General features: G+C 37.3%; 1 protein-coding gene across 1 annotated transcript; it reads right to left on the minus strand.

Annotated features, from left to right (window-relative positions):
• Positions 1 to 307: 307 nt before the first annotated feature.
• DERL2 (derlin 2) lies at positions 308 to 10,242 on the minus strand. Its single transcript, XM_032215699.1, has 7 exons — positions 10,064 to 10,242; positions 8,764 to 8,829; positions 7,624 to 7,697; positions 5,254 to 5,347; positions 3,372 to 3,567; positions 2,512 to 2,602; positions 308 to 1,395 (listed from the first exon to the last, which is right to left on the minus strand). Exons 1-7 carry the CDS (start codon positions 10,154 to 10,156, stop codon positions 1,290 to 1,292), a joined length of 720 nt encoding a protein of 239 aa, XP_032071590.1. The 5' UTR covers positions 10,157 to 10,242; the 3' UTR covers positions 308 to 1,289.
• Positions 10,243 to 10,422: the final 180 nt, after the last annotated feature.

Below are 10,422 nucleotides of genomic sequence, written 5' to 3' on the forward strand. Positions count from 1 at the left end.
ATCAGATATCATATAGAATGGTTAAACACTGTCTATAGGTCAACTGGCTTATCACCAAACATATCAGAATTTGTTCTACCTTAAGTATGTCAAAGTTTAATAACTTCACACTCTTCAAACTAAATCGCAGCCCAAATCTGAACTCTAACTTTTTTTAACTGGCTAAAACCTAGGGTACAAGAATCTTAAGATCTCACAAAATTTTATGATCTCGGAATTTCAGCTATCTTTTATTTGGTGGGATGCTAAGGCCACTGTGCAGCAATTCAAGTGTGAAACTCAGAAGGTAATTCACCCACACAACAGACCAAATAAAGCACTTTTTAGTCTTGAAGAGAACTGGTCTTTCATAAAACAGATATTTTGAACAAATTATAGCTTAGAACTTTCATTCTTCCAGTGCAGTCTGTCATGAGATTTGTATGAAACAGTATGTTTCTTAGTTTCTTAGATGTTTCCTTTTCAAGTAGCAATAGAGGAAGACAAATCATGTTCCATGAAATACAAAAGTAGTAAAGATGCCAATGGAATTGAAGATATAAAAGTCAAAACGTCTATAGTATCTACTATAATAGTGTCTACTTTGACTCTAATCCCAAACCCCACATGAGAAATCTGTTTTTAAGAGAATATATAACACTGTACGTAAGGAACATGGATTGTACCTTATAGCTAACCAATTTTACAATTTACATATGAAACCTTACCAACCAGCTCGGTCCCTAGCCACCACTGGGGGTTACACTGCAAACATAACAGTAAACCAGTTTTGGTAAACACAAAGACTTTCACATAATTCAGCATATAAAATCTGCCCAAATCTTCTGAGGAAAAAAAAGAGGCTCTTCAGTTGTAGTTTGCTTCAGAGGCGCCGTTGCCATGGCCAGCAGGTTAAATAAACTCGCCTGTTTAATTATCTAATGAAAAAGTAAAAGTAAAATAAACCGTTTTATTCATCTTCTGTAGTTGCCCAGTTCTGTATGAAATAAAATTGAAAAGGCCCTTACAAATATTTCTTTTTACACATGAACTGAAGAACACAAGAATGTGCATTTCCAGTTTTTCTTGACTTGGGTCATTCATTTCTAAACAAATCAATGTAAAAGTCTTCAAGAGTGTTTGAAGTCAGTTCCTTGAAAAATGTCTTTTGATCAGATGTTTTTTTCATTTTTGAAAAAAATGTTTTGCATATTCAGAATTGTCAAAACTTCTTTTATGCACAAGAGAACAGAACCATTCTCCAGAGTGGTCTGCTTGCCTAGTCTCTCGTCAAAGATGTTTGCTGGATCTCAGCCTCCTAGGCGTTGACCTTCTCCCCATGCAAAACCTCCTGGCCTTTCTTCAGGTAATGGATTGTAATTGGGATCTTCTTCTGGAGTATCAAATATTAGTTTCCTGTTAAGCAAAACATATACTTTTAATGCTCAAGTCAACAGAAAATAGAAAAGTGTACATATATTACTAACAAAAGGGAAGCATTTAAAGGACCATGATTTCTGCCAACCTGTTCTTTTCTCTTTTACCTCAAGGGTAATTGGAAAAAACAGATGGCTAGAATTAGGAATGTATGTATATTTGGCTCAGGAAGAACCATTAGTTCTAAACTGCATGTATTTCTCAATTTGGTATTTCTCTGTTAAAAAGATTTTTAAATGCTGTTTCTAAATTACTTTCTTGTAACTATTGCAGCTTTCCCCAATTTGATATTCTACAGACTTACCAAATACAGCTTTCATCAAGCCCAAGCAGCAAAGCAGGGTAGGGTGATTTTTTTTTTTAGCTCTTGCTATTATTGAAATTTATCAAGTTACTTAGTTATCACAATATTCTGGTTTATCAGTTTCCTTTGTATAGGATATAAACTGAATTCTAAATGGATTTAAGACCTATTAGACTTTTCTAAGATGATATGGTCCAGTCTACTATGGTAAATGCCAACTGAGGCCAAAAAGTATCCATTTATTTCAACTACCTGTTCTGTAGGTAACCAGTGAGATGCTTTTGTAAATCCCACAAACAGTACTTATAGACAGATATTCTCCACAGCAATTATCTGGCACTGTATATTGAGTGAGGCAACCAATTCATTTAGTTCAGTATTATGCTAACGTGACCGTGCTTCTCTAATTTTAGATACTATTCCTAGCTCTATTCAAACTAGGGTTGAATTCAGGATATTCATCCTGTGAAGCATGTGTTCTAATATTAATGTAGACTTCCTCTGGGAATTCCATTTAATTATATACCTCTTAGGTATGATCAACTAAGCTCTGCTTGGAAAACAGTGAACAAATCTGGGAGATTAAGGCAGTAATTCAGGAACTCAATGTGGATTAAACTCCATCTCTGTCCATTTTCAATCTTTTTAGGTTTGGAATTTGCTCACTGAATACAACTGTTTTGCATTAGTTTGGGTAGTTGATTCTGCCTCTTCCCTTCCATTCAACATCCATCACAAAGGAAAACGTCTATAAATGATTTAAATAAATAATAATATTAGAAAGCACTTACAATATGTATGGTGTTTTTAGAAGCCTGCCTCCTCCAGGCTGATTTGGAAAGACATCCTCCAAGAAGAAATATATGTGACCCACAGCAATGCCTAGAGATGGGGGGGGGGGGTATTGAAACACATTGTTTTATTACAAAAGTCTAAAAGCATCCAACTACCCAACATTAATCACTGCAGTTTTGAGAAAGCATTTTAAAAGCCTGTTTCATAAAAGACTACCTGAGGCTTGAAAAGATTGTTTCTTAGGAATTCTAAAGAAGTTAGTTTTCTTTTCCAATTGTGTGAATATTTAGGTGGGCAGCAAAACCTCCTCCTGTTGCTTTAACATTTAAAACATTTAATTGTTTTTCGCATCATCAGTTCATCTATTTTTTAGAAGCACCTCAAGATATATTTTGCAGGCTGTTTCTAATTTAAGATTTTCATATGTAGCATTGCTTTTCTTGGTCTCTTTTCTTCATATGTGAACTGTAAGACAACAAGCAGCACAGTAGTGCTTTTATGAATTCTCCATTTTACATTCGGCAAAGTATGCACAATTCTCATTATTAAGCTAGGGGATGAATTTGTATCCCCTCATAATGATTAAAAAAGGCTGCTATGAAGAATTGTTTTTAAAATTATGCATCATCAAGGACGACTTTTAGCAATTACATAGATAGTCCTCAAGAATGATCTGGTCCTTCACATCTTTGCTGCTGGGAGTCCTCAATAACTATCAATGCATTGCATAATTGTAACTTTAAATTTTAGCATACACAAGCAGAAAAGCAAATAACAATTTTAAAGGGATGAGGCAGGTCACCATGCAAGGATTTTATTATAGCTCACTTACTGACATAATTTTCGATCATCTTACCTAGAAGATCTACTATAATGGAGTTTCCCAATAAAAGTGAAAATCCCATGAGAACCCATGGAAGAAATGGAGCCTGAAAGATGAGAAGCCCAAAGAAATTCATGCGAACAAAAGGATTTCTGCGGCTCCAGACATATACTAGCATTATCGTAAATGCCTGCCCTAAAAAAACCAAGTTGACAAACAAGCCAAAAAGCTGATAGGAATAATGGTTAAAGAAAAAGTCATTGTAGTTTTATCAGATAAATTTAAAAATAAATAGTAGAAAATTGTAATCCTGCATACATATTTATTTTAGTAATTCACAATGTCTAGGGGCACATTAGGAATGAGGAACAACAAAAAATAAATCAGATTTAAAGCCTAAAATAATATTCCAAATCTTAAAAAGGAAAAGGAAAAAGAACCTTCACAACGGAAAGGTTTACTGTTTAATTTACACACTGTAAAAATCCTTAAGACACATTTCCTGAAGCAGATCTACTTCAACCTGTGGTACAGATTTGATGCCAGATTGCAAACCATATTTGCCTAATCATAATGAAACTTTTTAAACTGAGACTGGTGCAATGCCTCAACTGAGTGAATTTTTTGCAAAGCTGCAGCGGCCTGAACTTCCTAATTCTCCAGGACAAAATGATAAAAGTAAGAGGGAAATACCACTAAGACATGATTTCCACACTTGCATTGATCAAACACATGATTACAGTAAAGAAGAGCTTTAGTTTTTAGTACAGGTAGCCCTTGATTTATGATCACAATTGAGCCCAAAATTTCTGTTGTTAAGTGACACAGTTAATTGAACTCTGTCCCATTTAACAAACTCTTATCATGGTTGTTAAGTGAATCACTGCAGTTATACACAGTTGTTAAGTGAATCTAGCTTCCCCATTGACTTTGCTTGTTAAAGGTTGGAAAAGATGATCATATGACCCTGGGACACTGCAGATGTAATAAATATGAATCAGCTGCAAAGTGTCTGAATTTTGGTCATGTGACCATAGAGATGTTGCAACAGTTGTGTGAAAAATGGTCATTAGTCACTTTTTCCAGTGCCTTTGTAACTTCAAACGGTTACTAAATGAACTGTTCTAAGTCAAGGACTAGCTGTATTTGAGAGTAAGCTAGCAAAGTCCCTTCACCTGGAGAGTGGTTGCTACTTAATGTACATAAATATACAGCCCTAGTTTGACTCAGCATAAGCCTAGGTTTCACTTCCCATTTCACAAAGAAATTATGCAAAGTGATCTGAGGCTGATCTTGTATTCTTAGCCTAATTATTGTTACTAGATGATTGTGAAGATAAAATAGATACACCTGCAGGCTGGCCTGAAGAAAGGAAATAAAAGTTATTGCAGTAGGGTAGAATAGGATCTTGTCCTGAATGTCTGAAGTTTTTCACTACCAGTGTTTTTCTCTTGCAAGTAAATATGTATTCTGAAATTAAATAGTCTTTAGATTTCCTTTGCTCTTCAGAAAGATATTATCTTGTTTGAAAGTATCACCTAACAAAATGTTCCAGAGTTTTGAAACTCTTTTATGAAGCGGTACACTTGAGACTCTTTTCAAAAGTTAAAGCCCAAATCAAACAAGGAAATGTTTTCTTTGAAACAATGGGCATTTTTATAAATAATTTCCCCTGATCAGGTCTAGTAGATATCATAATGGCACTGCATGAATCAAGGAGCTTCCCATCAACATAAGAACTCAGAATTCTCTCATAAAGTGTTCATTTCTGAAAATAATGCATGCTATTTGTTTAGTTGACTTCCTAGAAGATGTATTAATATTAAAGAGATATCCCTAAAATAGATGGAGAACAATTATTATCATTTTATCTTATCCCAGATCTTATATATAAAATCCAACAATGAAAGGATACAGTCATTAAGAGTCCACCAAAAAGGAACATAAATACAAAGTCTGCTGTCCGACCACGAAATGATCCTTCCTCAAGCATTCGACAATAGCGATATCTGATCAGCAGTTCAGGAAAATACTAGATGTAGACACATATTTTATTTCTACAAGAAAATGAAACTGTGTTCTGTGTTTTAGCTTCAGATTCAGAGATGGAAGAAGAAAAGGAAATAGATACACCTTTAGTTTAATATTTAGAACTAAAATAATTCTAGGCTATTGTTAATTAGAGAGAGCCAAACATTTTATCAAATCTTTTGGGAAATAAGGTCAATACTGACATTAAAACCTCTAGGCCACAGAATTGGTATATATCAGGGACTTTCTGCCCATACAATCCAAAAATCTAATGTAGGCTTTTGTAACCAAGTTAAAACCAGGATAATCTGCCTCCTATCATTACAGATCTAATTTTGTATTGCTTGATTTTTATAGTTGAGACTTTTACACTTGGAGATTACCAGTGCCGATCTCACAGATGCAACAAGAATAAATCACAATGATCATATTCTCAGTTGGATTACAGTTATTATAATTTTGTTTTTATATTTGTGATTTGAGGAGTTATTTCTTCCATGGATTATTTTTAGCCACCTAGCTTTGTTTAAAATGGGTAGCTATGTAAATTTTGTAAAAAAATACGTTATTTGACTCAGATATGTAAATCTATTCCTCCTACAAAGAAAATGGATCTGGAGAAATCGACATCAATTAACATGTATTCAAAATAAGTCCTCATGTTCATCTTAAATTTTGTTAATATATTCAGCAATGACACGTCTAGCATGCAACAATCAAGCAACTAAAGGAATATTCTTGATTCAACATCTAATGCTTCAATGCTATTTTTATTTGTATACCACTTTTCTTATTTTTTAGAAATAACTCAAGGCACTGAACACACCTAGTACTCCTTCCTATTTTTCCCACAACCACCACCCTGTGAGGTGGGTTGGGCTGAGTGTGTGTGACTGGCTGAAGGTCACCCTTCATGCCTAAGGAAGGATTTGAACTCCTATTCTCCAGGTGATTTTAATTTAAAAAGATTATAAATTTGGTGAATAACATCACCAATTGCAGTAGGTATTACCTGCTTCAGCAGAGCTACAGTGAGGAAACACTTAGCAACTAAAATTTCTATCTGTAATAATGTATCTGGTACAGTGTTTGGAGGGGGTCATCTTGAAAGTAGCTAAGACCACAAAGTAGGTTTTTCCCCTCATATCCTCATTTCCAAACATAATCTAAGCCTTATGAGGTAATACCAAGGAATGACCAAATTAATACTACTACAGAGGTTCCTTTGGGCATCTTAACTCTAAGCAAAACTTGATTTATCCATAAACAAATTAGGACCTAGCACTGCTGACGTATGAAAAGAAATAGTGATTACCCTTAAAATACAGCAAAACATATGGCTTATATTTTTTTCAAAGAAGGAATCAGTTGCAGCTAGTGTCATCCTCCTTAAATTACTTACTTGCTTCTAAAGTTCCTAAACCACTTGGAATCCATGTAAATTATGGCAGTACCGTATATACTCGAGTATAGGCCGACCCGAATATAAGCCGAGGCACCTAATTTTACCACAAAAACCTGGAAAAGTTATTGACTCGAGTATAAGCCTAGGGTGGGAAATGCAGCAGCTACCGGTAAATTTCAAAAATAAAAATAGATACCAATAATGTTTTTGAATATTTATTTCAAAGAAAAACAGTAAACTAGCGGTGTATTCAATGAAATACTTCACTCACCTCATGATGCTGATGTCCCGCTGTGATGATGATGTCCCGTGCAGCCGCGGGAGCGATGTCCCGCCTCCTATGACACACGGCACAGTGATTCCTATCATTGGATCACTGTACCAGAGGAGGTGGGACATCGCTATGTGGCTGCTTGCCATAACAAGGAGGAGGTGGGACATCGTTGCAGAGCGGCAGGAGGGGGAGGAAGGGGAATCGTAAGACAGCCCTGCATTACATTAGAACGTGAGGAGGGGGGATGGTGCGGTGCGCGCTGCGCGGCAAACTGACACAGAGGGAGGGGAAACTCACAGGGGCGCCGGGCCATTCACGAGTGTCACCCAGCGGCATGGCCCCGCCCCTTTTTCTCCTCCATTTCGGGCAAATTTTTCACTGACTCGAGTATAAGCCGAGGCGGCTTTTTTCAGCCCAAAAAGTGGGCTGAAAAACTAGGCTTATACTCGAGTATATACAGTATATTAAATAAAATTAGAAAAGAAGATTCAGCCAACTTTCATTGTGGTATGTCTAAAACGTCTTACATATGGAAGCATAAGTAAGCTTGCATACAGAAGATAAGCAAAAGATACAAGAATATCATATTAAATAAAAAATTGAATCCAACTGGCCCAAAGAAAAGGTAGTTTGTAATCAGCCTCCATACCTGCAAGAGATATGAGGATGAGAAATTAATAAAACACATTTAAACAAATGCTTGCTTGTTTGAGGGTGCTGTGGTGGTGCAGTGATTAGAATGCAGTATTGCAGGCTAACCCTGCCCACTGCCATGAGTGCAATCCTGACTGGCTCAAGGTTGACTCAGCCTTTCATCCTTCCAAGGTTGGTAAAATGAGGAGCCAGATTGTTGGGGGCAATATGCTGATGTTGTAAACAGCTTAGGGAGTGCTGTAAAGCAGTGGTTCCCAACACTTCCAGCTTGCGGCCTGGCCCAATGTGTGTGTGAGAGAGGCAGGCACACAAATGCATATACATACATACATACATATATACACACACACACATATATACACACTTGTATTATATATATATTGTGTATATATATATATATATATATATATATATATATATATATATATATACACACACATACATACAGAACAATCATATTTGGTAGTAGAATCAGCATATTACATTATTAGGATTAATTATTGTAGGTATTAGAGCAGGGGTGTCAAACTCGATTTCATTGAGGGCCACATCAGGGTTGTGTTTGCCCTCGGGGGTGGGCATGGCCAGCTCAATGTCACTTGTTTCAGGGGCACCTGTGGTACCTTGAGCACTCTGCCAGTATAAACAGGTTCCAAGCTCTGTTTTTGCCTGTGACGGCCTCCTGCAACCCTCTGCCAGTGAAAATGGAGCTCCAGAGGGTTACCTGTGGTCCTTGCAAGCTCAGTTTTCAGTTGTGACAGCCTCCTGCAACCCTGTGCCAGCAAAAACGGAGCTCAGGAGGGCTGCGCAAGCTCCTTTTTCGCTGGCAGATGCATCACAGGCCAGTTCTTTGCTGTTTCCAGGGTGGCCTCACGGGCCAGATCTAAGCACCCTGCAGGCCGAATCTGGTCCCTGGGCTTTGAGCTTGACAGCCCTGTGTTAGAGAGTTCTACCATAAATCTCAAAATTGATTCCACTTGTTAAAAATATCAGCAATTCTGATTTGTGAAAATTGCATTATGCTACTTGTCTTTATGAAAAATATGCAAAAAAGCACTTACTTGAAAGTTTTTAAATATCAATTCTGGGTTGAAGTACAGTTGAAAAGGTGTGATTAATTCTAATTGCTAAAAAAAATACAAAGGAAGTCTCAGTTGTACAACATTGTGATTTATGAATCCACCATTAGGCAGGTTATATTACTGAATTTATAGAGTATCTTTGATGACCTAATGCAATCTGGTTCATAGCCAATCCATCTTCATGCATAAACACTCATCTGATTTAATCCAATACTAGTCAGGCAAGAATCTGCTGGGGTTATTTTCCCACAAACATAAATCAAAATACCATTCCCCCCCCCTCCATAAAGATGAACCCTCATAATCAAACCATTTGTTCTATTTCAGAATTCTATGCAAAACAACAATATGAATACAATAGGTATAGCAAAGACCACTTTTTAAGATAACTTTTAAAAAAGCAAGATAAAACTTGTAATAAATATCTGTAGATAGAAATTTGATGTTACACTTCAGGCAAAAAGGAAGGCTACTGCTTTTATGTCCTGCTTTTCATATATTTGTTTGGCCATTGAGGAAAACATGCTAAGAGTGTTTTTCTTATGTGCACACTATCCCAAAAGCCAGTGTTTAAAATACATACATACATACATATATACCTTCAATATCAAAGCTATCTGACATTTTCATTTGTTTTGTACCATATTTTACGATGTGAGTTTATGCGTATAGCAGAAAAATGTCTACGGTAATATTAGCCAATGATAAGATAGCTAGGTAATACTTTAGTTATGTTGCAGGCAAGTCGATTGGAAGGTGGTTTCTCAGACTAGATTTACTATTCAGTGGAAGAATAAATATTTTGATTATATATGGACTGGGTCGCAGATTCTATTTTATACACTTTTTTCCTAATTCTCCTCTCAACCCGATTTTAATCTACACAGCCACATGATAAAATCATTCTAAGGGATCCTAACTCTTCATAGCCTGTTCTAATGTCGGTTCTCAGCAGATGGGTCCCCAGGAGTGGAAAGGTTGTTTACATTCAATGCCACAGATATATAATAACCCTTTTTGGAAACTTAAGCTGCACAAAGTTTCTATGCCGCCCAGAGCCACTTCGGATACTGAGACGGGCTGTATATAAATCTAATTAATTATCGGAACCAAAGGGAGAGGGGGGAGTTCATCACGACCCGATCTGGAAATACAACAGATCTGCCCAATAGCCAAGGCAGAGGTATGTCAAAGGAGGAGGCTCTACGGATTCCCCTCGAACGGCTGCTTATTCTACCACCGAGCGACCACGGGAGCCCAACCCTTCCCCCCCACTCACCACAGCCGCGGTGGTGAGGACGCAGGCGGTAGTGTAGGCCCGTGTGACAGGAGGCACCTGCAGGTATTCCTGCCGGAAAGTCTGATACGCCATCTTGGCGCTGCCGCCTTAAAGCTCTGCCTCTGCTTACAGTAGCTGCTCGATGTCGGCCAATCATATCCCCAAAGCCACTGGCCGAATAGCCAATCTGTGCCATTCCCATGCTTCCTTTTTTTCTCCACTTCAGCCAATCTGTGCCGTCCACCTCCCTCCCTCAGTCTACTTGTTGAATCCAATCAGAACTGATTTGGTGTCGCCGGAGAATCCTGACGACTACCGGAAGTTTAGTCTGCGTGGCTCTAGTCTTCCCCAACTCTATG

This window comes from Thamnophis elegans, chromosome 4, assembly GCF_009769535.1.
Source record: "Thamnophis elegans isolate rThaEle1 chromosome 4, rThaEle1.pri, whole genome shotgun sequence".
In the NCBI taxonomy this organism is placed as follows: domain Eukaryota; kingdom Metazoa; phylum Chordata; class Lepidosauria; order Squamata; family Colubridae; genus Thamnophis; species Thamnophis elegans.